Source organism: Pyrus communis, chromosome 2, assembly GCF_963583255.1.
Source record: "Pyrus communis chromosome 2, drPyrComm1.1, whole genome shotgun sequence".
Classification (NCBI taxonomy): domain Eukaryota; kingdom Viridiplantae; phylum Streptophyta; class Magnoliopsida; order Rosales; family Rosaceae; genus Pyrus; species Pyrus communis.
This window is the reverse complement of record NC_084804.1, coordinates 1,323,099-1,349,914: the sequence shown is the minus strand read 5'-3', so window position 1 is coordinate 1,349,914 and position 26,816 is coordinate 1,323,099. Positions and strand designations below refer to the sequence as shown.

At 38.1% G+C, this 26,816-nt stretch overlaps 6 protein-coding genes and 1 long non-coding RNA gene across 8 annotated transcripts; 4 read left to right on the top strand and 3 right to left on the bottom strand.

Moving 5' to 3' along the window:
- The first annotated feature begins 662 nt into the window (after positions 1–662).
- Positions 663–1,241, top strand: LOC137727134 (protein S40-5-like). Its single transcript, XM_068466077.1, has one exon. The coding sequence runs from the start codon at positions 663–665 to the stop codon at positions 1,239–1,241; it is 579 nt and encodes a 192-aa protein (XP_068322178.1).
- Positions 1,242–3,272: 2,031 nt separating this feature from the next.
- LOC137726405 (probable beta-1,3-galactosyltransferase 3) lies at positions 3,273–6,999 on the top strand. Its single transcript, XM_068465331.1, has 12 exons — positions 3,273–3,309; positions 3,449–3,582; positions 4,078–4,162; positions 4,733–4,788; positions 4,878–5,089; positions 5,195–5,258; positions 5,463–5,535; positions 5,624–5,744; positions 5,888–5,975; positions 6,062–6,187; positions 6,319–6,428; positions 6,531–6,999. The coding sequence occupies exons 2-12, from the start codon at positions 3,464–3,466 to the stop codon at positions 6,683–6,685; spliced, it is 1,209 nt and encodes a 402-aa protein (XP_068321432.1). The 5' UTR covers positions 3,273–3,309; positions 3,449–3,463; the 3' UTR covers positions 6,686–6,999.
- Positions 7,000–7,635: 636 nt separating this feature from the next.
- On the top strand, positions 7,636–9,789 carry LOC137725890 (autophagy-related protein 8C-like). 2 transcript variants are annotated; one of them, XM_068464726.1, is made up of 7 exons: positions 7,636–7,740; positions 7,832–7,876; positions 7,988–8,050; positions 8,777–8,832; positions 8,914–8,966; positions 9,345–9,463; positions 9,557–9,789. In XM_068464726.1, the coding sequence occupies exons 3-7, from the start codon at positions 8,014–8,016 to the stop codon at positions 9,649–9,651; spliced, it is 360 nt and encodes a 119-aa protein (XP_068320827.1). In that variant the 5' UTR covers positions 7,636–7,740; positions 7,832–7,876; positions 7,988–8,013; the 3' UTR covers positions 9,652–9,789. The 2 variants fall into 2 exon arrangements, with proteins under 2 accessions (XP_068320827.1, XP_068320826.1); XM_068464725.1 differs by lacking the exon at positions 7,636–7,740 and having other exon boundaries at positions 7,742–7,876.
- A 374-nt stretch (positions 9,790–10,163) lies between these two features.
- Positions 10,164–10,882, bottom strand: LOC137725891 (uncharacterized). Its single transcript, XR_011067551.1, has 2 exons — positions 10,746–10,882; positions 10,164–10,565 (listed from the first exon to the last, which is right to left on the bottom strand). It is a non-coding gene; the product is annotated as an uncharacterized lncRNA (long non-coding RNA).
- Positions 10,883–12,425: 1,543 nt separating this feature from the next.
- On the bottom strand, positions 12,426–15,109 carry LOC137726356 (uncharacterized). Its single transcript, XM_068465274.1, has 2 exons — positions 13,586–15,109; positions 12,426–12,899 (listed from the first exon to the last, which is right to left on the bottom strand). The coding sequence occupies exons 1-2, from the start codon at positions 14,966–14,968 to the stop codon at positions 12,495–12,497; spliced, it is 1,788 nt and encodes a 595-aa protein (XP_068321375.1). The 5' UTR covers positions 14,969–15,109; the 3' UTR covers positions 12,426–12,494.
- A 4,066-nt stretch (positions 15,110–19,175) lies between these two features.
- On the top strand, positions 19,176–24,064 carry LOC137725566 (arogenate dehydratase/prephenate dehydratase 1, chloroplastic-like). Its single transcript, XM_068464293.1, has 11 exons — positions 19,176–19,825; positions 20,963–21,024; positions 21,143–21,235; positions 21,333–21,533; positions 22,059–22,139; positions 22,223–22,318; positions 22,895–22,972; positions 23,072–23,161; positions 23,253–23,320; positions 23,518–23,599; positions 23,786–24,064. The coding sequence occupies exons 1-11, from the start codon at positions 19,546–19,548 to the stop codon at positions 23,840–23,842; spliced, it is 1,188 nt and encodes a 395-aa protein (XP_068320394.1). The 5' UTR covers positions 19,176–19,545; the 3' UTR covers positions 23,843–24,064.
- A 290-nt stretch (positions 24,065–24,354) lies between these two features.
- LOC137725567 (lactoylglutathione lyase GLX1-like) lies at positions 24,355–26,552 on the bottom strand. Its single transcript, XM_068464294.1, has 7 exons — positions 26,390–26,552; positions 26,034–26,223; positions 25,590–25,802; positions 25,294–25,341; positions 25,074–25,181; positions 24,814–24,966; positions 24,355–24,611 (listed from the first exon to the last, which is right to left on the bottom strand). The coding sequence occupies exons 1-7, from the start codon at positions 26,509–26,511 to the stop codon at positions 24,567–24,569; spliced, it is 879 nt and encodes a 292-aa protein (XP_068320395.1). The 5' UTR covers positions 26,512–26,552; the 3' UTR covers positions 24,355–24,566.
- Positions 26,553–26,816: the final 264 nt, after the last annotated feature.

Below are 26,816 nucleotides of genomic sequence, written 5' to 3'. Positions count from 1 at the left end.
GGGGATCCGAATCCTGTTAGAAAAAGGCCATCAGGGGAAAACTTGAAAAGGGTTTTCACGATCACTGCTTCTCCTTTGTCCTCGTTAGGTTTTTGGTGCTATCTCTATTTGATATTTTATAATGTAGGCATTTTCTTTTTAACATAGAAAATCGTTTAATTTCTTAATTTTTACTTGAAATTATCTCAGTAAAAAATAATTTAAATCTAAAATTGTTTAATCATCAACATGTATTAAATAAATCAAAAGAGTTCATAATAAAACGTCTATTTATCTTTTATACATTTTGACTTTTTATAAGCATTATCCTCAAATAAAAATTAACAAATTGAACATATATAATTATGAAATTTCTACAAGGATGATAGACATGTATTATCCTTATTTTAATTTCTGGTATTGATACGTAGATTCCTGATATTATTCTCTCTTGCACCTTTCTGATTTTTGCATCCCAAGAAATAAATAAAAATAAAGGTTTTGTCTCTTACCAATGCCAAGTGACAACCAACTGTGAATAATTCTCCTTAATTATACAGAAAGTAAGTGTTCATTTTTGCTCTCAGTCATTTCTCTCTCTATCTCTCTCTATCTCTCTTTGGTTGGTTGTTTCTAAAAGCACTTAACTTCAACTTTTGGATGTTTTTCAGAGCAACCCACCAATGACAGATTGGAGTGGTATGATGAGCAAACCCAGTGGTTTTGGTGGGGGAAGAAATAATGAAGATTTTGAAGAAGAAGATGTGTGGAGTTTTGTGAAGTCTCATAATAATAACTCACCTGTTACTGCTGCTGCTTCTTTTTCTTCTTCGCCTTCGTCCTCCTCTGCATCTGCATGGCGCCTCCCTACTGCTCTAAGAACAATCCCAAGCGCCAATAGTAATCCTCCAGCTGTCCATGAAGTCCAAAAATCTGCTCCTGTGGCAATCCCTGATTGGTCAAAAATTTATGGCAAGAGTGCGAAGATCGGTTCTTGGGTTCATCACCATGATGATGGTGATGTGCATGGTGTCAATGGTGATGGCGATGGTGATGGTAATGGTAATGGTAATGGTGGTGATAATGATGATGGTGGCGATGATGATGGCATGGTTCCTCCACATGAATGGGTTGCCAGAAAGCTTGCAAGAAGCCAGATTTCATCATTCTCTGTGTGCGAAGGGATTGGAAGAACACTCAAAGGAAGAGACCTCAGCAAAGTAAGGAATGCCATTTTGACTAAAACTGGTTTTTTAGAGTAATTATTTGGAACAAGTCCGTCCGATTAATATAATGTCAATGTTTAGAAATGTTACTTAACCGGCTTAGGTAAGTCGTTCTATATTTCAAGTGCTCATTTCTTTTGTATGGAAGTGGAACTAGGTGGAGAGTCTTGTGGCTAAGAGAAAATCAGAGGTGCTTCAAGTGAAAAAAACGGAATTAAGAACCATTTGACAGCCTCTGAGATTTTGTATGGTGGTCGCTACTAGTCAAGTAAACAAGGAATTAGAAAATCTTGATGCTTCTTAAATTTTAATTTTGCATTTGTTGACCTCCTTGAGTAATTCTTTAAACTCTTTTTTTTTTTTTTTTTTTTTAATAAAAGAAAAATAATGAATGATAGCTGTGGGCCAAAATTACAAGTTATCCTTCTTTAAAATGGTGAAAAAATTGAATAAAAATCTTAAGTATAGCTTCACAATAATTAGGAGCAATGCGATTGTTCATAATTTGGTTAGAAATCAGCAAAAACCGATAAACGATCATCGATGTTAACTTGAATTGAGTTTTTCGAAAGAAATTTCACAAACCTTTTTTCTATGGTGCGACGAAAATGACACTAAAATTGATTTAGTAGAAAATGTTCAAGTTTTCGTATTATCTTTTGCATGCGCAGTAAAAATAAATCTATTCCGAACTGTTTATTCGAATGAGGGACACCAAAGTATGTAAAAAAAATTCAAGAGTCGATTCACCTTGCTCCACCTTGTTGTACTGATTCTAGTTTTTTGGTATCTCTCAGAGATGATCTCCGCTAAGATGACTATCTCAAAGTCGGATTTTTTTATGAACTCTCCTTCACTTCATGTTGTGTGCGTAATATTTCAAATTATTAGCACGACAAGTGCGTTAAACAGTGAAGTGGTAAAGAGTTTATGGGAGTCCCATTTGAGGTGGTAAAGATACCATAATTTGATTAAGAGATCCCTGGGTATATGCAGCCAGCTCCAATAAATGATTGGCTACTCCTCTACTAGAATACAAATGCAACAATGGCACTATTGAGTTTTCACCTTTCATTCGTGCTTGCAGGTTTTCTAACCACTAAAATTCCCACAAAAATCTTGCAAACTTTTCGAGTTGGGTTACCTTTTTGATCAAGGGAGGAACATCGTTGGATCCCAAGTCCTGAATATGCACCAATGTGTCATGATCTCTTAAAAATTAAGAGAGAACAAATATGAAACTAGCTCCGAGTGAGGATTGAACTATCGACCTTTTGCTTACGAAGCAAACGCACTACCACTACTACTATATTATGGAAGCTATTTGAATATTTTTTATGCAGTGATATTAGAGGTGACGAGTTGGGTTGAGCAGCCAAAGAAAGAAATTCTACTAGATCGCATCGTTAGTCTTTTCTTTAAAATTGAGTAAATATACAAAGAGGAATCGAGGTCTCTAAGTCTCTGTATTGGACAACCAATGGATCTGGAGATTCAAACCCTCATTTTATATCCTTCGGCCTCGATTAGCCCACTCATAGGGTCTGGATCTCTCTCATTCTTTTGAACCGTCCAAATTTCTCGATCCATCAACTCAATTCCTAAAAACAAACTGAAATAAAAAGCGGGAAATCAACACTAAAAAAAAAAGGAGCAGGAAATCCGAATCCTATCGGTACACATGCTAAGTTACCTTAAGTTACTCAAACACATACATGTGAGTTATTAAGTTACTCAGATATGAAACAGTCTTGAATCTGATGACACAATATGGAAACCGAATGAACTGAAACCGACAACATGAATTTGCACACACACATTTGGCTGGTTCATGAATAATTAAACCATAATCAATGTAATTTAATGCAATTTATTAAATAAACTACCATTTTTCATATTCCCTGGGTTTGACGTACCATTGAAAATAAAGACTTTTTGGTCAAACATGAAGCTGTTTGCAGTTTATTTACATGGAGAATGAATGAGGACGTTTCAGTAATTTGGCATATTAAAGAGGGCAGTTGGTGGGTCTTTCTCACTGCACATCTCGTCTCTTACAGAGGAAAAGAGAGAGCGTGTGTGTGTCCAAAAGTGTCTCAAGCAGGTAGCTTTCACCTTCCAAAATTTCAAAGAGCTTTTATTTTTTCAATTTTATTTCTGGGTTTGGATTATTTTCGAATTTCCCTGAAATTTGTTGTTTGTTACTCAATTTTTTGATTGTGTGTGTGTGTGTGTGTTTTTAGCATTGCCGGAAGGAAATGTCTGTGAAGAGCAGAGGATGGGGAGGAGAGGTAATAGTGAGGAATGTGATATCAAGGAACTGGGCTCTTTTGCTTTGCTTCTGCAGCTTCTGTGCTGGAGTTTTATTTACCAACAGGTAAATTTCTCAGATGGGGTTTTACTGTTTGCTGTAAATTAGCAGTTTTTGATTAACTCCTGTGCTTGTTATGAGTACATTATGCATTTTTGACCAAATGCTTGAAACCCCATGATTAGTTAGCCTTTTGTGGAAGAATCTGAGGAAACTATTTTAAATTCTGTGTGTTTAACAGGTTAATGATGGCCAGTTTATGTTAATTGGGTGATTATTCTATGTTTGGAATTGGGGTTCACTGATTATATCTTAAGAAATTTGAGTTTCTTTATCTGGTTTTGTTAAAATTTTGTTCTTTGAGGCACAGTGTGTAGTTTGTTTCTAATACGTTTTGTGTCATCAACGGGAAAGATGGGCAAAGACGAATGCGTGTGCATTTCTATTTGTTGATGTTCTCTACAATTGCATTGTTTGATTTGCTTGAGGTTACATGTCGAGAAAACTTGGCATTGGTGCTTTAAGATATCCATGTCATAATGATCAAGAAATTTTTAACAGGTTGTGGATGGTGCCCGAATCAAGGCCATCGAGAATTGGAGCTGAAAATATAGTTTCCGAATCTGATGCGTTTGATCATAAGCTGGTAAGTTTATTTATCACATGTTTTCTAGTTTTAATTTGCGTGGCAAATAGTTCTCGAGAATGTGGCCATCTTTTGATAGCTCGAATTTGGTCATGGATCAAACGAACTTCAAAGAATAATGAGATTTTGTAGCTTATGAAATTTCTTACAAATATTAGTCGTACCATGCGGATATACTTCAAATCTTTGACTGAGGGTAGATTTCTTCGATAAGGGGAAAACGAATTCTGGTCTGTAGTTTCAAATGGAAGTATTTGCAGTCTCACCACGGGACACGTTTCATGAGAAATAGTTAGAAGGGATTTTGTTTCTTCAAGGACATATCGGCTTTGAAGTATTCTTTATCATCATTTCTTAGCTGATCAATTAAGTTTCACTGTGATACTGGAGGGCAGTGTCATGTCTCAAAATATGAGGAGGATTCTGTAGTTTCACAAAACTTTTGGGAGAGGTCTATGTAATTTACACTTCTTTCCTTCATATGAATCTGTAACTACACCGTATTAATCCTTTGTCAATGATGCTTCTCTTGTTGTAATTTTTTCCTCAACTTTTTGCCTATCTTTGAAGGTTTTAAAGCACACAACCAGTGACAATTCAGCGGAAGCTACTAATCAAGTGATTCAGTAAGCTCTGCTGATGCTTTATCTTACAAGAAATGTTGTTGTGTCTTGAAGTACTGAAACACGAAGCATATTTCTATTCATGCATGCAGGGAGCTAAATAAAACGATTTCAGATTTGGAGATGAAATTAGCCGCTGCTAGGGCAACTCATGAATCTGTACATAATGGATATCCTAACTCAGGAAACTTGAAGACTGTTCAATCAACTTCGAAAAAAAAGTACTTCATGTTTATAGGGATCAATACAGCTTTTAATAGCCGAAAAAGAAGAGATTCAGTACGTGCAACTTGGATGCCTCAAGGTGCATTATGCATTTAGGTTTAATTTAGTTGCGATGTTGATGTGATATTTGAGCTTCTTATTCTAGCTATAATTAATGGTTTCTCGTTGTAAAAATCTTTACCAGGTGAGGATAGAAAGAAGCTTGAAGAAGAGAAGGGCATAATTATACGGTTTGTTATAGGTCACAGGTGAGGTTTACCATGCCTTCTTTCAAGCGTTGTCAAAAACTAAATTCATAGCTAATCTGGTTCATGGTTATGTACATATCTAGTCATTTCGGCACTGAGACAGATACAATGTCTATTTTTCTTCTCGTTCCTAATGATATGTCCAGGCTATTGAATATGAACTGGTAAATTATGAATATTTGTTGATTTTCCTATTTTAACTAGTTCGACAGCTGGTGGTATTCTTGATAAAGCAGTTGAAGCAGAGGAGCGCGTCCATGGAGACTTCCTGAGGCTGGTGATTTTCTTGTCCATTTTAATCAGAAATATATTATTCCTTGTAACACTCCATTTTACACAATTTCTAATTCATATTATATTTGCAGGACCATGTTGAAGGATACCTGGAATTATCAGGCAAAACAAAGACGTATTTTTCGACAGCTGTTGCCTTGTGGGATGCTGAATTTTATATCAAAGTTGATGATGATGTCCATGTAAATTTAGGTAACATAAATTTAAGATTCTTTTGCATATCTGTTCATTTTCCCAAAGTTGCTTAGGCTCTGTTGCTAACACTATTTTTCTCAGCATTTCGATTCAACCCCTTTTCCATCTTGTTGAGTTGATTTACCTTTCATTTACCACAGCAACGCTTGGAATGATTTTATCTAGACACCGTCTGAAACCCCGAGTCTATATTGGCTGCATGAAGTCAGGTCCAGTCCTTGCTCGAAAGTAAGCGACTGGTCTGTTAATTTTAGCTGGATGTATGCTCAGGTATTGATGAACATGGTTTTCATGGAGTTTTTATTGTGTAATAGGGGAGTGAAATACCATGAGCCAGAGTTTTGGAAATTTGGTGGGATAGGAAACAAGTATTTTCGGCATGCTACGGGACAGTTATATGCTATCTCAAAAGATTTGGCAACTTACATATCAATAAACCAGTAAGTTCTCACCTTGTCTCTATTTACGGAGCTAAATAAAACTCTGCTTGGAAATAGTTGCTTCTCAAATTGCCTTTAACCTTTTAGTTTGATTCTTATTTCTTTCTTCTTCTTTTTTTCTCTTGTTGAAGGGATTTGCTGCACAAATATGCCAATGAAGATGTTTCGTTGGGATCTTGGTTTATTGGTTTAGACGTAGAACAGGTGGACGATAGAAGACTCTGCTGTGGTACGACGCCAGGTAATATGTAATTACATAACATGAAATCTAGCAGTAGAAAAACAGATAAAATTCTGCTTGCGCGCATTCTATATAGAGTTGATGGTGTAATATGTGCTGCAGATTGTATGTGGAAGAAAATGGCAGGCAACACCTGCGCTGCTTCATTTGATTGGCGATGCAGCGGGATTTGTAAGTCTACTGAGAGGATGATGGGCATTCACGAGCACTGTGGTGAAGACAAGAATGCCATTTGGAGTGCAAGATTTTCTCAGTAACTGGCTGATGCTCATCCAATCTCACGAGTGATGTGCGGATAGCCTGAAGAAGGCATGCAGACGTGTTTTGTTCTTCTTTCCGGCTCATTGCTGGTGATAGATGTATGTAATACCAAAATATAGAATGATTCCAGTTTAAGGGAACAACATTGTTGTTGGGGGTGCGATAAGCATCATTGCTCGTGAAATTAACCCCAACGGCAGCTGGAAAGACTAAAGAGATGATGAGATAGATATTTAACACCCCATTCTTTTGATGGCGGGGACATAGCTTGTAAGTTCTCTGCCATGGACACTATGTTTCTTAATAAGTAGTAACCTTTAAAATCAACAGCATTTGCTGCATTTTGCTTTCAAAGCAATATTATAATATTTGTTGCCTTCACTCTCATTGATGATTGTTTAGTAGTACTGTTAAAACAGTAAAAAGGACGACTTCAAGCCATTAAGCCTTTCCGTTTTGTGAGAGTTGAAACAGTAAACACATAAGGTCTTACAGGGACGATAAATGATTTCTTTCATCCAAGATGGATTTCCGACGAATGAAATGTCTTGCATGAATCTTAAGAAATTTACAATGCAATGAAAATACCTTTAAAATAAATGGCATTTCAATAAAAATTCAAAACTCCCTTTGGTGGGTGAGACCAAATATTTTAAAAATAAATAATGTGGTTGTAGATGATTGGATAATTGATTAAGTATCGATTAACGTATTTATTTTTTATTGATGACATCATTTGATTTATAATTTTTTTTAATTTAAAATTTTAATTTTCTTAGCATTATCTCGCTTTGATGCATTTGTCATGACACATCTAATTTCAAAAAAGTTGGTAGATATTAAAACTGTTTAAAAAAAAAAAAATTAAAACGCAACGACGTCGTTCGTATCAACAAATTGGTGACGCGACCTAGGAGAGAGAGGAGAGATAGTCTTGAAACACAGCGAATCGAAAGGAGAGATAGATAAAGGTTGCAAGTCAACAGATTACGTGTGGGAATCGGAAAGGAACCCTAACAATTCAAGTCTCTCTAATTATATAATACCAATTGTATGTGTTTGTGTTTGTGTTTGTGAATATTTTGCCTTCAATAATTCTCTCCGTCCGTCGCTGATTGATTTTGACTCTGTTCATTTCCCAGTCCTCCAATCCCCAGAAAACCATAATCGTTTCCTTTCCTTGTCTGGTAAGTTTGATCCCGCAACGTTTTCTTGCTGTATTTGTGTTTAATCTTGTTATACCATTTTTGGGTAGGAGGGAATTGTCAATTTTGTGATGGCTTGTTTGAAATTTGCAGAGATCAATCGCAGTGAGAATTCCGCCATGGCCAAAAGCTCGTTCAAGCTTGAACATACTCTGGGTATGCTTTTAATTTTTAATTTTGTTGGGTTATTTGTATGGTTTCTGGAATACCCATATGCCTGTTTTGTTTTCTTTTAATTGGTTGATTGTAGTTTTTTATGTCTTGTTCTTGATCCTGAATTATGGATTGTGGCCCTTTTGGATTGAATGATGATTTACAGATAAAAAAATTTGTCTTTTCAATTTTATAAAACGAAAGTTTGGGTTTTTATCGATTGCTTCTGGTTGGTATTGTTTAAATTTTAGTATGAGTTTTTTGATCGAACTTGTTCTGATATCAAACTTGTTTGTTCAATGGAATTAAATCGGGGGATTATAATCATCGGTCTTCCTTTGACATGAGTTTTTCTATCGAACTTGTTTTTGATAGATTTAAGTTGTGGGGTTCTAGAATATCGACCTTGGTGTACAATATTATCAATAGCTTCTGTTTGGTATTTTAAATCAGTCTCAGTTTTTCTATCCGCCTTGTTTGTTTGATTGAATTGAGTGGTGGTATTCTAAATTGTAGACTTTTTGTTGGCTAAAGGTTGAATTTTGTTTCGTGGACTGTCCATCATTGTTATCGTCATGGGAGCATAATCTTTGTGGAAGGCTGTCTTTAATTCTTTACGGAATTATCCATAAAAATAAAATAAAATAAAATAAAACTCTATGGAATTAGTTTTTGGCCAACTTTTCATTCACATTGATTTGGTGATGGTCTTGGACTAACTAATTTCAGAAAGGAGGCAAGCAGAAGCTAGTCGTATCAGGGAGAAGTATCCTGACAGAATTCCTGTAAGAGTTTTACTGAATCAAATACGTGTACTTCCTGTGTTTTCAGGGTTACGCTCTTTGCTAATTTGAGCTTCCATGCAGGTGATTGTGGAGAAGGCTGCAAGGAGTGACATTCCTGACATTGACAAGAAGAAGTTAGTAGCTAATTCCCTTCCGCTTTAGTTCTTGTTCATATGTATTACTACCATGCAAGAGGATTGTGCTATTTTTGTTTATACATCTGATATATTCTCTGTATAGTAAATAGTTTATAGTGTAAGTTGTGCATTTTGACATACACATGCGATTTATATGCACGGAGGGGGTTCTAGTCATGTCTATATCATTTAAAATTTGAACTTTATTAAAACATTTGTGGGGAATAACGATTCCGTATCTAAAGTGATATCCTAGGAGTGGTAAAGAATGGTCTTGATCATCTACTTATTACAATGGCAAACTCCAAGTTCATTCGTACTTCGCTAAAATCAAGGGGTTCTCACATGGTTTTTCTGTTATGTTTCTCTCCACAGATACCTTGTCCCTGCCGATCTCAATGTTGGGCAATTTGTTTATGTTGTTCGGAAGAGGATCAAGCTCGGTGCAGAAAAGGCTATATTTATCTTTGTCAATAACACACTCCCTCCTAATGGTCAGTTGCAATTCATTTATGTTTAGGCATTGTGTGTGTGTGTGTGTATATTCTTCCAAAGTTGGGGTAGTAATATTTTTTCCTATGTTACAGCTGCTCTGATGTCTACAATTTATGACGAGAACAAGGACGAGGATGGATTTCTTTACTTGACCTACAGCGGAGAGAATGTCTTCGGTTCCTTTTAAGAGCAAGAATGATTGTAAATAGAACCGAGCAAATGTAAATTCTTGGCATTAGAGTTTCAAAGGATGTTAATGAATGGTTTAACACCAGTTATCTGTTTTATCTCATGGTCGGATATCAGAATTGGGTATTTATTTTTATTTGTGCATGAAGTAGATCTGCTCGTTGGCCATGGAAGTTGATATTTTGTTACAGTTGGAAATGAATGTGCAGATTTTAGTGCTATACGTAAAGGGCGATCTCAAGCCAATAAGGCATCCCGCTTTGTGAGGGTTGAGGAGAACTTCTATTGTACGTAGAGGCTGTCTCACAATTCAAACATGTGTTCTTTTAGTCACAAAAAAGCAATATTTCCGTTGTTTCAAGATGTCAAGGCTCGCCCTGAGATTCTAGTTCTGTACGTAACGCATCAAAAGTTTTAAGGAATAATTTCCGCACAACTCTGTCTATTTCGATCCAACGGTAAAATAAGTAGTGAGCGGGGGAGAGGAAAAGGGGAAAGGTTGTGTTAAGATTACTTCCCAAGGTTCAATACGATTGGTATTTCAACATTCTTACACACCAAACAGGCAAAAATAATCACAAATCAACACTTGAGACAACAAACAATTGAAGTTTCTGGATATCGAACATTTCTAGTTATCTGGTTTGGTTGTTTTTTTCTTCTGGCACTGATTTTTGATCCATTTGATGCCGTTGGATGTGCCGCTCTTGATCTTCTCAGCGCCAGCCATTGCAGCCACCTTGGCCTTGCCTAAGCCAGATTTGGTCTCCGCCTTCTTGTTGCTGCTGTTGTTTTCTGCCGTTTTGGCGCTCTCTGCATCTTCCAGTGCGCCAATGCCTCCGGCGCCCCACTGATCGGCCCACCCCGGTGCTTCGGCAGCCATCACTTGTCTCAAAAGTCTCCAACCACCACCTGTTTCCATAAACCATGGCAAAATAATTTGACAAGTATCAATCTAACAGTGGTAACGCATTCAAAATTTGCAGAGATTTCTTCATATTTTCTTTGATTATTGGTAGCAGATGGAGATCTGAACCCAGCATGGAATATGAGATACCAAGAACATGAGTGAGATAGAGAGAGAGAGAGTACCTGGAGAGGAGAGAGAGAGGTTAGCTAGCTAGCGTGTAGATTTAGAAAGATGATGTAGTTTAACCGAAAGAAAACAAGTGAGGCGTAGTTGTAAGTTGTATTTATTGAGACAGCACATGGGATGAAGGATGGGCTGTCTCTCTCTGTCTATCACCTTCACCTTTTTTTATAAATTTGACGTCACTATTTTACTTTTTTCTTCAAATTTATAAAGTAAAAAATAAAAAGGAAAAAGGAGTTTGCCAACTCATGACGTCCAGAGAAGCAAGCAAAGCATCGTTTGGTATTTTCCCTTTCTTTCATTGGGCAATCTCTGATCATCATCATCATTGATTCCTAGTCGTCCAGAGGCACAGAGCATCTTTTCCTTAACAACCAAGGCATCTCTCCCAACTCTATATTCAACGGAGCAGGATTCTCTTTTATTCAAATATTTTTCTCTCATTTCTTATTTTTCGTTTTTATTTTACTTTCTCTATAAAGAAGTCAACGAAAGACGTTGACAAAGTTTAATCGTGATTGTTTAAATAGATAGGAATTGTGTGGCTATGTTTGCTGAAAGAAATTAGCTTGAATATGAATAGGGTAACTCACCGAGTTATCCACTTTCTACTTTCAACTCGAACAAAAATTTAAAATTGTTATCGATTTCTCTTTCGATACATACTTATTTACCTTGAATCTGGTTGTTATCCAAGTCAATTCGCTCTAACAAACTCAACTTGTGTCTATCCCATCGATTCCTATACATAATTAATAGCATAAATTAAATAAAATAACAATTAATCCTTTTTGTTCCGTTGTAGCAATAAAATAAAATAAAACTTTATAATAATTCTTCCATTGTTGCTAGACAAGCCTTGTCTGCTGTCGATGAAGAAAATTAGGATGATGACGGAATTCTTCACATCACCTACAAAGGAGAGAAAAGAGAGAAGTCCATGGATGGATCCGTAGAAGAAGCTCAAAATATCTTAAGTAGACTTTAAAGTGCAAGAATCATGTTTCGTTGCTGAAAGAAGAGCAGCAAGTATTGCTGAAACCTAATCACAAATGAAGAAGTGTCTGAGTATAGTTGTCAATTTCAATTATTCAGGCACGTATTCATTTGTGATTGCTTTTTCAACAACACTAGTTGCTTTTGTTTCAGCAATGAAGCATGATTCAAAGCTTAAACCCTTAGATCTCCAAGTTCAAAACATCATTTTATCAAATGATCTCACTTTGGTTAAACATTATTAGCCTTTCCTGATCTGGAGATCAGTGGCCTTAACATTATAAACACTGGAGACAATTTTATTGAAAATCCAAGTGCTTCTTTAAAAAGCACTTGTTAGTAGTTCTTGAATATGCATCTAGTTCTAGTGGGTGCTTTTTCACGTAAAAGTGTAATGACTCACGAGTACTTACAACTTTCTACCACGCAATCATTCATTGTTAGAAAACGGTTTTTACACTCCAACAAAACACTACCACTCCAATCTCCAAACACATAAACCTGCCCAAAAAATACCAGTCAAGGGAGTACTTGATCGTGGGAACAAAGCAGACGTTCTCGATTTCCATGGACGAATGCATCCCAAGGACTTTCTTGATTGGCCAAGTCACGCGGAGTTCTTTGATTGGAAAGAATTAAGCAATCGAGGTTGCAGGAGAAAGCGTTGTAATTGAACACAAATGACCGAAGAACTGATACGGTAATATATGTACAATCAATCTATCAATATGTCAAAAGATTACACAAGTTAATTACTTGGATATTGATCTCCTGCTGGACTTGGATTTCTTCATTTTGCGAGACTTGTCCTCGATGCTCGTCCATGTATAACCGCTAGGAATGGCGAAAGGGTCAGAAGAGTCTTGCGCTGCAGACACTGCCGGGGGAGCACAGTGTTGGTGTTGGTGTTGGTGGTTCTGCTTGCTCACGGAAGACCCCGACTGGCTGCTGCTCCGCCTCAGCCACGACGACGAAGATGAAAAGGAGGATGGTTTTTGTGGCTTGGACTTGTGTTCCTCCTCTTGTTGGCCTCGCCCTTCATGAAGAAATTGTCTGGGGCTTGACATTGGAGTGAAGAATTGCTCAGTTGGCGGAAGCTGAACGAACTTTGTGAATGTTATCACCACTCTCACCGTTGGGACCACCGGTATTGCCACCTGTCCATCACCAAACAACACCACAAGCTAAACTAAGCTAGTTGTACACAAAATCACAACTACCACATATATTTTAAATCAAATCCACATTCAACCGTGACAGTTTAACTGTTAATGACGTGCCAAAATCTAAGGCCGATGAAGCTCTATTTTTCTTGAGATAGTAACTCGAGTGTAACAAGTCAAACACACTATCTAAGAACTGATTTATTCTGTAACTCGAGTGTAACTATACCTAACCGTAAACACAAGGATACTCAAATGCCGATTTCACTTGAGTGTGACGAGCCGAACACGTGATACGTGCTATAGCTCTCGCACGAAAGGCATTCGAGCAATCACAATGTCGCATGAATGAGGTGGTCGGACCGTTGCACCCAAGACTTTTCGACGGTCAAATAAGGAACGCGACAAACCAAAGCGTCCCACGTCGAATCACGACCACCGAGGCCCCACAAAAAGCTTCTAAACGTACGATATCATCTAATGATATGATTCGCTTATGGGATCCATTAAAACGCACAGTTTCACTTGCCACAAGCATGAAAGGGTAAAACACCAAAGCAAACAAAACAGACAAAAAAAAAAAAAAAAAAAAAGAAAACTCGACGACCCCCCGTACCCATCCGGGCCCACCCAATCCCAATTGGGACCCCAACTGACTGAAATATCCAAAATGCCCTTACCTTAACCGGAAAAGTCCCTGGCGGGAACTTGGTGGTGAGCAACTCCCTCATCCTCCTAACGGCCTTCACCTTGTTCGCCAAGATGTCCAGTAACGGCAGCAGCTCCTCCGTCTTCAACGGAAACTGCTCCGTCAGCCAAACGCACGGCCTCAAGCTCCTCACGAACTCTTTCTCTTTCGTCTGCACTGGTGCTGCCACAATGGTGGCCGTTTTAGACCTCCTCGACGGCGGCCCGGAAATTGACGAAACGTCGACGCTTTTTCTCCCCAATGCCACGAACTCCCTCTCCTCCCTCACGAAGCTACTGTGCCTCCGGCCGTCGGGAATTCCGAAGCTCGGATTCTCCGCTACCAAAAACCCGTCGTCGTCCTCGTCGAGCTCAAGAGGAAGCACCTGCTCGCTCCCCGCCACGTCAGCATCGCCATTGGCGACTTTTCTCGAGCGGAAGCTGAACACGACGTTGTGAATTTCGTACACTCGAGCTTTCCACTCTCCGACGCTCTCCGTTTTCTCCTGCCTCCTCCAATTGGTCCTCCCGACCAGCTCGGCCCTGGTGACGTCCATGCCGGGGCGGTACACACTCGTCTGGGCGCAGAACCCGGCGATGTCCGACTCGCTCATCGGCGACCCGGCGTTCTCGAAAGCGTCGAAGATTTTCCGTTCGTCGCGGTTCAAGACGAGCAGCGATCCCGGGGGAACGTCGTGGCTCTGATCGCCGTCGCCGAGGAATAGGAAGCTCTGATCGGCGCGCTGGATCTTCAATCCGTCGAATCCGGCCAGCGACGTGTCTGCGCGCAAATTGCCGTCGCGCTTCCAGATCTTGTACGTGTCGGAGGGAGCGATCTTTCCGACGAAGGGAATGACGGAGCTCTCGAAGTGGAACGAGATCTCCATGTAAAAATCCCGCATTCTCCGGAGCACGGCGATTGCACGTGGCAGGCGGCGGCGCCACTTAGCCCAAGCGGAACGGTGGTGGAGCCGGAGAAGGATTAAAGCGACGTCAGAGCTCCGGCGACACAATGCTTCCTGTAAGGGATTCCAGCCGGCGGAGTTCTGGAGTGACACGTCGGCGCCGGCGGAGGCTAAAATTTTAGCGGAGACAGCGTTGTTTAGTCGGACGGCGAGGTGGAGAGGGGTTTCTCTGTAGGGAACGTCGCGGCGGTCGAGCACGGACGAGATCCGGTCCGCGGTTCGTTCCTGGGAGAGGGAGTCGGACTCGGTGTGGATTTGAGTCGGATCGGCAAGTCGGGGGAGGGTGGCGACGATTCGGGAGAGTGTGGTGTGGTCTGACAAAACGACGGCGTAGTGCACGGGGCTGTGGGAGTAGTCGTCGGGCTTGAGCGGCGGGAACGACGTCGTTAAGCTCGCCGACGATTTGGCCATGGTTTGCCTGCGCAGGGGGAGTTGGGTGTGTTCAGTGTGGGCGTTTTAACCGAGTAAAGGAGGAGAGAATGTTATGGGAGAACGAGAGGGTAGTATCGTAAATGTGAATTAATCGGCACGACTTTGGGTGGATTTCTAGGGGTTGTGTCAGTCAAGGCGTCGGGATGTTTTATTTCCATCCGACTACTTTTATTCTGCTTCCGTTTCCTTTCTTTGTTTTTTCGTCGTCGTCCTTTGAATTTCTGTCGTTTTCCTTTTTTTGGGGTATAATTTGTCCATCCAATAATAATAATAATAATCATACAAACTATAAAAATTTGTTTATTTAAATTTTACTAGCATTTACCTACACACTTTATGTGTATGAATACATTTTTTTAGAAAATGAGAAGGAGAGAGAGAGAACGTGGGGGAGTAAGAGGTTTTTGTTTTTTATTTTTTTTAATATTAGAGATATTTTAACATCACTTGTAGGTGAGACTTCAATAAAAAACAATAAAATTTGGACCTATGAAATTACATTATTACCCATCATTTTTTTGTGTGATAGAAGACTAATTTATCTTTTCACTCGCTTTTGGTTGACAAAGATGATTTTATTAATTAGTAGAGATAAGTTTACTCTCATATATTATATTTTAAAATTCTTCAAAAAAATAGTAATAGATATGTTTGGACAAAAAAAAAATAAAAACATAATTGAAAAAAAAAATGGAGGAATTAGAGAATGATATTAGTGAACCTAGATCCTCTTCGGATTTCCAAAAACGGAGCCTAATGATCAAATAATTCGGGTTGTTGAAATTTGATCTAACGACTACAATTATTCTAACTTTTAAAAGGATCCCTTATTTGTAACCGTGAGATCAAATTTCAACGGTCCAGATTATTTAATCCTTAAACTCAATTTTTGAGATCCAAAGAGAATCTGGGTTCGATATTAGTGGGCCCTTGATTGTTTTGTTGGTGGGGGAAGACCGATTAGTCAGCGTCTAATTTGACATGTCACTGTAGATAAACAGGGAGCGTGTTTGCCTTGAGCTCGACCAAATCCAATTCCAACCGGATTTCATTTCACTCTAACCAATGCAATGGGCATACAATATATACATTCCTGATAAAGTAAAAGTACCCTCCCTGATTTTGCTATGACCGATCATCTCAAACTACTTCTCTTTATTTTGGACGACCAATTTCTTGCAAGTACATTTCAACCAGTGTGTTGTGAACTCTCCCTCGTATTGACTTTACGTCGTGTTTTTATGAACGTAAATTTGAATTTATCATCATATAATTTAGCTTAGTTCAGCTTATAATATGCCTTGTGTAAATGAATAATCATGAGACTGATCATTGTTGGGCTCATTCACTTTTTTTACTCTCCGACGTATTGACTTTAAGTCGTATTTTTATGTACATAAATTTGAATTTACCATCATATAATTTAGCTTAGTTCAGCTTATAATATGCCTTGTGTAAATGAATAATCATGAAACTGAGCGTTGTTGGGCTCATTCACTTTTTTACTGTCACTTCAGCAAAGTACTTTATTTTAAAATATAAAAGGAAAATATAAAAGGAAGATAAATGATTTTTGACACGTAAACAACCAACTACTTTTTTTTATTAGATTTTAGTCCAGCTCATTTCATGTTAACAATAGTCAACGAATGATCGATTGCAATCTACACATCATGTAGCATCTTTGATAATTGATTAGGGCTTCGTCCATTAAGGCTTGAACTCTTTCATGGGCTTTTTGGGCCCTGGTTTGGGAAGTGAAAGAATCCATCTTAAATGTTTTAGTGGGCTGCAATATGGTGATGCAATGGCCCATACAGCAGGTTATATTAGTGGATCACCAGGACCGGGTCCAGTGGGTTTAAGACTGAACATCTACGGCCCAAATTTGATAGGCTAATTATGTCTGTAATGGTAGAACACTGGTTGTACAATTATGATACAAGTTTAACTCTCCTCGGACAGTTTAACTTTCATAGTACGTTAATTCTCATTTAGTAACTTCAATGGCAGAAACTTGTATATGTTGTTTTTTGCCACTGCGATAAAACGTCATCTGTAAATATAGAAATTTAATTATCAAATTTCATACGTTCTCTCTTTTGGACTTTAAAACGCGTTTAGTAGCATTGATTGTAAAACATCTACTCATACGTCAAATATAAACGTTTTAAGTTTTAACTTTCGTAGTGCATACGTTCTCTCTTTCCAATCATTGATTCTCATTTAGTAGCTTCAAAAGGTAGAACACTTCCAAAAAATATACAATACTTCAACCTTCGTTAGTATTTACGTTTCTCTTATCGAACAATAATTATCATATAGATAAAAAAAACAATAAATTAATATTGTTGTATATTTTTTGTTTTCATAAAGGGGATCGGTTAATTACTTCGCCATGACAATCCACATTTTCAGAGGTCGGGAAGCTCACCAGCTCCTTCTTGTTGCTAAAGATCTTGCCATTTCCAAAGAAATTGGAGTTACATCTCTTTTCCATTTCTATTCAAGAGTTCTTATGTGTTTCCACGCGCATTCGAGACCCCAATAAATTGACTACAGAAGTTTTATTTTTTTTTATTTTAATTTTTTTATTTGTTTGTTTAACAAACGATAGTATCTACACTAATGGGAGAAGAGGTGGGATCAGCCTCACAATAGCCTAACAATGATCTGATTCAAATTCGTCTTTAGTAAGAATCAAACCTAATATCTCTTATTTACAAATACAGATAAATACCATTAAACCGTAATATTACAGCCTTCATTTTGAATTTAAAATTTTAGGAGCAACGTCCAATTCTGGACGCAAGGGCCCATTGGTAGGTATTGACCAATTACATGGAAGATAATGACTTCTATTAGTATTTTGTAAAGTAGTCAAATGGAGACCAGGACAATTATATTATGGTGGAATAACTTGTGACTTGTTTAACAAAAGCAAAGAAGTAAAGAAGAAGGGAACTTCTAAACAATGTAAGTAAAGAGAATCTGATCAACTGGTCCTTCTAGTTGATTTGACACGTGATTTTCAAAGTATTGAACTACGAATTGTTAAGTGAAACTCACAACCTATCCAATTTATATGTGTTATTTTCTTTTTTTTTTTGCTGAGTACAACGATATATTTTACATTAAGAAAAATGAAAATTCGGTTAAATCATACAATAGACAACCTAATTTGGTATCGAATTCGTCATCCATGAGATTCGAATCTAAGATTTTTCGCTTATAAGTGACAATTTATATGTGTTATTAAACGAAAAGAAAGTTAAATCTTATAATCTCATATGAATGCTTTAAAATATCCACAAAGTTGTTCATATTTTTGTCAAAATATAGAATAAAAAAGAAGAAGAAGTCAAGAATCGATATTTAAATAGGTGAAATGCAAACTTCATCCTATATCAGCGAGATATAAGAAAATCAATAAATATCGATAATATTTACCAATTCAATACAGAAAATTTGTTGGGAACTTTTGATTTTTTTTTTATTTTTTATTTTAGAACATTTTCTCTAATTTCAACTAAATTTAAATAAGTTGATAATAATACACTCACTCAATTGCTAATTTCTATAATTTATGTTGAAAACAACCGATATCAATATATCCGTTTATATTTCATAAATTTACATATCAATATTTTCATTTATATCAACATTTTAAACACTGTACGAACGTAAACGTGGAAAACTTAAAAGAATTAGAAGGAGTCCAGCATTCAATCCATCAAAGTAAAGACGTAATTAATAGAAAATTGAAACAAATCTGAAATGTAATTACCCTTTCCTCAGCAGAAATGTTTGGTTCTACTCGTACATCCAAACATGCATACGATTGGATACAAATCACAAGCAGCACAGTGAATAGTGATAGGTTCCTCCCAATTTAGCCCCACAACGACCCTCTCTCTCTCAAATGCACATCATTTTCATAAATAATTGTATTTTAGTATTACAATGTAATGATATTTATTTTTATTTATAAGTGAGAAATGTTATGTTTGAATCTCATCAATAGCGAATTCGATATCAAATTAAGTTGTTTATTATGTAGTTTAGCCATACTCTCTCATTTTTGTAAAAAATATATTGTTGTATTAAAAAAAAAAAAAAAGTATTGGATAATATATATACTGAAAACTTTCCTAGTTTCCATTTTTTTTCTTTGTTTTTGTTTTACCGGAGGCTGCGGGAGGCAGCGTGTGTCCAACAACATTCTTGCTCACCTACCCTTGTAGACTCCTTTCCTCTCTAATTTCTTCGCCCTGTCGGTCTCTCTCTCCCTTTCTCTCTCTAAAACCCTCGAAGTTCTAAACTTTTCAATCCCAAGGGATTTCTCTTTTCTTACATGTTTCTCACTCTAACACAATTTTGTGGGGTCCGTCACCAGCCACCATTTTCATCGACCTTGACAATGTGCATACCGGGTTTCATCCAACAACCCCCTCACCAACCTCCTCTCTCATGAGCCCGGATTTGCCTTAAAGACTTGGTCTTTTTGCTATTTGCATTTCTGGGTTCAGTGCAAATTTCAGCTGATTGATTCATTGATGGCTGCGAAGGCTGCATCCATCTGGGTTTGTGCTAAAACCCCTTATTCTCATCAGGGTGTCTCAGATTTGAGCTCGAACCACTCTGAGTTGGCTTTGAATTCGAATTTCCGCAAATGGGAGTGTTCTTGTTTGGCTGTTGCTTCCGCCCAGAGAGCTATCACTCCGGTGGAAGATGAGAAGCCGAGCCTTACCTGCGCCGCCGAGTCTTCAGGTGCAATGGAACGGATTGAGGACAATAAGTCCAGGGAGTTTCACAAGGATTTGAACCTTCTTCCTAGTGAGTTCTGCAAAAGCTCTTAATTTTGTGTTTTGCTCAATTTCTATACTTTTAATTGTCAATCGGGTACTTGTATGTTGGATTGGAGGATATAAATTTAGTAATTGAAGAACAACGTTATACTTTGATTAGTTGTTGGGCAATGCAGAATAGTTTAGCTCCTTTACAATGCAGAACAAGGTTAAATTCAGTAGCTTTATTTTCTGTGATGGCTATTGGTACTTGGGGGTTTTCATCATGAAGAAGATTTTGTTTGACAACTGTAGCATCGGTGCATTTAACTCATTCGGCCTAAACATTTAGATTAGGGTAGGATCAAATGAAATGTAGGCAAAAAATTACATGAAATTTATGACATGACAGTGAGGACTGGGTAGGAGGATTTCCATTATGGCTTGGCAGTGAGCACTAGTAAGCACCTTACTCTTTCAGATGCCCGATGTTGGTGGAAATAACGGTATTCAAGTTTATGGAAATACCGTTATTGATGGAAACTTCGAAAAACTTTTCAAAGATGACAAATTTGAGTATTGTCTATTTCTTGATGTATCTCTTTTCTGGAAACCAATAGATTTAGCAATGAGATTCGGTTGTATATCCACTGCAAAAGAACTTTTGAAGATATCTTGCCAATTCACTCTAATGCTAAAGTCCATCAATATCTAAACGGCATGTTGCTGTAATCTAGGTCATTTCTGTCCGCCCCCTTATATTGGTGGCTTAAAAAAGTGGAAATATCCTGGATGGTCATATACGAAATTTCATCCTTGGATTACAAATATGGACCCATGGTCAGGTGGGTTCTAAAATGGGATCAAAGCCCTGGCAATCCCACTTAAATATATAATCTCTTGAAATATTTTGGAGCAATCCAGCAGGTTGAATTCAAAATGCAATGGAACAATCAGATTTTGTAAGTGTCTCCACATCCAAATACTGAAAAGAATAGCTTAGTTGTAGTTTATGGGAATGAGTTGTCTCCGGAATTGTTTGTTTGACTTTTTCAGTGATTTTTGTATTTCTCGTTGTCCAGTGTGCTACTATACTTCTTCATTGTAGTGGTCTTTTCTTTTCAATTTATCTTACAATTGTTTCTTGTCACTCACTTCTCATAGCTTGAATGTGAATTAATTGTAGAACCATTGACAGCAAATGACTTTTCTCCTCGTGATGATTCAAAAGTGAGAGTTGCTTATCAGGTAAATCTTCTCATTAATTACTTACATTCTTTTGGCGTTCATAGATATATATATATATATATATATATATATTTTTTTTTTTTTTTTGCTCTTATGTATGTTGTATTTCCCATTTTAGGGGTTACCAGGGGCATATAGTGAGGCCGCTGCAGTAAAAGCTTATCCGAAGTGTGAGACCGTCCCATGTGACCAGTTTGAAGCTGCATTCAAGGTTGAATAATATTTTTTGTTAGTTTTCATTTTTTTTTTAAAAAAATTTATGTATACCTGTTTGTGTACCTTGATTAAGTTCATTTTTCCTTTAACAGGCAGTTGAACTTTGGTTGGTGGATAAAGCAGTTCTTCCCATTGAGAATTCTGTAGGTGGAAGCATCCACCGTAATTATGACTTACTACTTCACCACAGACTGCACATAGTTGGAGAGGTACAATTGCAAGTGAACCATTGTCTCCTGGGATTGCCCGGTGCAAGAAAAGAGGAACTAAAACGTGTTTTAAGCCATTATCAGGTTGGTCTTTCATGTATTTTTTTTTTTTTTTTTCCTATTTGCATAAGCAGACAGCTGATGGATATATTATCTGACCTGTCCAGTACATATGGCATGAACGCTTATATCATTGTGTCATCAAATTGCCCATTTGCAACAATAAAAATGTTTCCCAGTTGGGTAGTCTTACGTTCTTAATTGCTTTGTAGCACAGCCAAAAAGGAAAATCTATACATAATAGCTAACACGTTTTGAAATGCTCTTTTGTGGAGCTCCTCCATAATTGGCTTGTCTTATAACGTCTACTAGTAGCGTTTCCACAACCACCATACGGTACTAGCAGATTGTGATTATTTTCTTGGCACTGGCGCTTGTAGCAAAATGGGGTCATAGGTCTTGGTCTAGCACTTTTTAGCTGTCTTCTATTTGGTTTGACCGCAGAAAATTTGCACATGCATGCATATTGAAACTAATCTTTGAACATGAAAGATTTAGGTCTTTAAACGTTTTTTTTTTTTTTTTTTTTTGCGGACATTTCGCTTGCAGGCTTTTGCTCAATGTGAGATGACGCTAAGCAGTTTGGGTATCATCAGAATCAATACCGATGACAGTGCTCTGGCTGCACAGGTTATCAATATGTCTTCTGTATTCTGTGACTGTGATAGGAATTGAGGGTGTTTATATGCTAAGGGTTGGGACATTTTATACAGATGGTGGCCTCAACTGGCCTACGAGATACTGGTGCTGTTGCAAGTGCTCGAGCTGCAAATATTTATGGGCTTGACATTCTTGCAGAAAAAATTCAAGTAAGGCTATTCTTTTAGATTCCTTTTTCGGATTTAATATATAAGTTAAGCTGGCTTGTTTGAACATTACTTTGGTATTGATATGGTAAACATCTGGACGGATTGAGAATTGACCTCCTTTCTTAAGAAAGCAGAAGTTGTAACTTCACTATCTTCTAATCATGGAGAGATTTTTCAGTGTGCCGGGAACACGGCCCAGTACACACCGTGTAATAACACAATTGGTTGGAAGCTTAATAAAAGAATATCCAACCAATGGTATTTTGACAGAGTCAACCCGGCATACTGGAAAGTGTCTTCTCAGCATGACAGTTTGGTAGGGCGTCTGCAAGCTATTCTTTCCAGGCATTACGCAGAGTTCCATATGTCAAATTTTCTTGTTTCGAGTATTTGCATTTCTTTTACAATATGCTAACTCATACTGCAAAGATGCATCACCCTCTCAGATGTTGTGGAGGAATAGTTCGGATTGTTTTAACCTTATTATGCACCTCTTTTCTTTCATTAAGACGATGGCTGCTGTGGATTACTAATGACACCGCTTGATTTAATTTCCTACCACTTTGCCCTGGCCAGGATGATGACGATAATATCACTCGCTTTTTGATACTTGGAAGAGAACCGATAATTCCAGGGTCTGACCGGCCATATAAGGTATAGATCTCTATACTTTGATTTGTTTTGTTTTTTGCTTTTACGTATCTTTGTTTTCGTTTAATCTTATGAATATTTATGTATAAATTTTCTTCATAGACGAGCGTTGTTTTCACTCTTGAAGAAGGTCCTGGTGTACTATTTAAAGCATTAGCAGTTTTTGCTCTTAGGGGCATTAACTTGACAAAGGTACACTTAGTTACTCATTTTTTGTTTTCTTTCATGCTCACCACCATGCGTATAGCTTTGACAAATCTTCTCCTTTTGGAGCAATTTCCAGATAGAGAGCCGCCCACAGAAGCAACGTCCTCTAAGGATTGTGGATGATTCGAATGAAGGGAGTGCCAAGTGAGTGGTACTCTTTTGCACCAAATGTAGAATATGATAAGTTTTGCATATCCGCGCAAAACCTGAGCCGCGGTATATACTAATTTGCATAACAATAAAGAACCCTAGATTCATAGTCATGATATGACTCTTAATACGGGTAAGGTTGCCACAAAAATTCCATTCTACAGAATTGATTGATCGATCTGTTTTGGCAGGTATTTCGACTACCTCTTTTACATCGACTTTGAAGCTTCTATGGCGGATCCCCGTGCCCAATATGCGTTGGAACATCTGAAGGTTAGTCTCGTATAACTTAGATACGCGTTCTTTATTTCGCAACTTCCGAAAACTTTTATTTTGTAGCGGAGGTTTTGCCACATGGTGACACACTGAAGCTTGAAACTACAACGTCTTCCTCTCAAACGTCTCCACTCCTCAGCACAAGGCATAGGTGGTTTAAGGGCGTATTGCTTTGTTTTGCAGGAATTTGCAAGGTTTCTTCGTGTCCTTGGTTGCTACCCAAAGGACACGATTCCGTAGAAGGCAGTCGTTTCTTGGGCTCAATTCCGGACATGCGAACACAGATCAAGCTTCAAATGCTGTATATATCTGAAATTGTGGGCGCTGAAGCCGCAAGCACAGATCAAACTTCAACGAGGAGACAAATCCTCGCAAAGCATCAACATTTTTCTTTCCTTTTCGACCATGTATCATTCTTTATTTCCTCCGAACGGGGGTTTTTACTGTTTCTGGACTGTCGTGATATCTGGATACAACAAACACCCAAAGTACAATCTGTGAACAACACCGCAGGATTTATGAAATACTGAGATTTGTGTGTTAAGATTAAAGACAGTTTGTGATGCTTTCTTCTCTGTCCATCATCATTGCACGCTTGGCTCTTAGGTGTTCGACCCGCAATCTCGTTCGTGGGTTTACGGAGTGGAAACTCCGTTCAGAAAATATGAAACTCTGAAGCTCTATAAATCCGGCAAGACTAGAAACATCGGAATTGATGACGGGATGGTGAAGCTCAAGTAACAATCATAATATAAGAGTCGGACAACCATGTTAAACTAGACAGATAGTCTTACAGTCGCAAGTTGCATTAAACATTACAAGCAAAGTAACACACAAGTATTCTTACAACCGACGAGCAAGCATACGCAACCATACTAATACTGAAAGTGGATTATCTTATTCATAAGATATGGTCTCTCCAACCACATCTTTACTAGTCTCCCGTCATTGCAACTACTCTTGCTTACTGCTGCAGTTCCTTCAGGAAATCCTCGTTGTCAACCAGGACCTACAAGCACATCGTCAGGAACCGTAGTAATCAGCTCAACCGCTAATGATGCGTCGCCTCTAAATTGTTAGATGTATTAGATACGATCTAAGCACACAGGCGGACTAATGGCGTGCAGAACGATAAAACAATGATGCGTATGATAGAAAGATCAAACACCTAAATAGAAAGTTGGGCAACAAGTAAACAAGTGAAAACTCACAGTTTTCCAGCCATCGGGATCGAGAAAAGAGGTGATCTTGGTGTTGAGTCCAGGAATTGGTCCTGGCTGTCTGGTTATCTTTCCTCCAAGCTCTTGTGTAACCAAGTTGACAGCCTCGGCACTTTTGTAGACATCATCAGTACTGATAGCAATCTAGTAACATATAAGATACAAATGTATCAGGATAGCAGAAATTGATTGACTTAAAAAAAAAAAAAAAAAAAAAAAAAAAAATGAAATAAGTGGCAAAACATGTCAACCTGTGCATACGCATTTCCTTTAGTGTATTCGGTAACACCATAGTTATAGGTCAACTCCAAGATTGTTGTCTGGTCTTCTTCTGCATATCCCAAAATGGCTATGGTGTACTGTAAATTGGATGCAACACGAAAAACGGGATGATTCAATAAGCCTTTGTGTATAAAGATGATGGGGCCAAGGACCCGCTCATAAACATACTACTAAGAGAGGATTAACTACCTTGTATTCGGGCCTCTCAATCGTCCTCAACAGCTTCAACCCCAATGCCTGCACAGAAGGAAAGCCAAGACATCGGACAAGATTAAGAAACCATGATCATGTATCTGAAGAAAACAAGTAGTAAGATCCAAGCCATCTTATATAATTCAAGACGACCAGTTCAAAATTCAACAGGATCGTAGTATTTATCCAATGTGCTGAAATTGCTACATGGAAAGTATGCTAGCAAAATTCCAAGCTGAATGATATCAAAGCCTGATAATTTTTTAATCCCTATGCTGGGCTTAAATGAGTACCTTCTCATAGAACTTGATAGAGCGTTCGAGATCACCAACGCGGAGCATGACTTGGCAAAGTGGCTCAGGGGTGGAGGGCCGCTGGATAATCTCAAACGTGTAACCATCAGGATCCTTCACAAAGGCTATGATGCTCGTCCCGCCTTTCACAGGGCCAGGCTCCCTCGTCACATTTCCACCCTTAACACGAACATCTTCCACCAGTTTTTTAACCTACAAAATCCCAAATTCCACACGATCATCGCATTCAGAAACAACGAGCTGAATTCCCGAATTTTCAATACTCATATAACCAATACCCTGGAGAAGAACAGTATTCCAAACCAACGCCGCAGTCTTAAATTGCATGGCGTATGCGATTGGCTTGAGATACCGCTACAGTGTAATTTCGGATTACAGATACAAGTAGATAAGTTTCTTAAATTTTGCCATTCCCCCACTTACATCGGGAGTAGCGATGGCGAAATGCCCGAAACCAGTGCCGATGTCATAAGAAGAAACTCCGTAGTTGTACGTCAATTCAACCACGAAGTGAGAATCTTCGGGCCCATATCCCAGAAACGCATTCGAGTATTTCTCCTCCGGTATGTCCCTCTTCCTCAACAGCTTCATCCCCAAAGCCTCCGTATAAAACCTGCAATTATTTTCCGAAAAACAAACGGTTGAATTTGAAATCGATACCAAGTAAAATTGAAAAAATTGAAATCGTGGAAATTGAATCGATCATCTATCATGACATTGAAATCGTGGAAATTGAATCGATCATCTATCATGACCGGTGATTTCAGAAAGTAACGTACTTGATGGTGCGATCGAGATCGCCCACGCGGTACACGGCGTGGAGGAACCGGCGCTTGTCCTTCTTCGGCCATTCCAAAATCTCGGCGTTTGGAGCGACGGATTTTCCCTCAGCTTCGGCCATTTTCGAGTGTTTTTCGAGTGTTCTGACTGTTGTGATCAGTGAGCTAGTATATCTGGACACTTCCGTGAGCACGAGCTCATTATATATAATATGATGAGTTTTAACGAAAAGTTTTGCTGTAGTGTTTATTTTAACGAAAAATTATATTTTTATATTAAAAAATTAATTCTGATACTATTTACTTTACTCTTTATTTTGTTTTTATGATTAAAATTCAAAATTTTCAAATATTTTTTATTAGTTTTTCTTATAACATTTTCTTGCAAATTAACACGTGGACCAATCAGAGAGGACTGTTACAAATG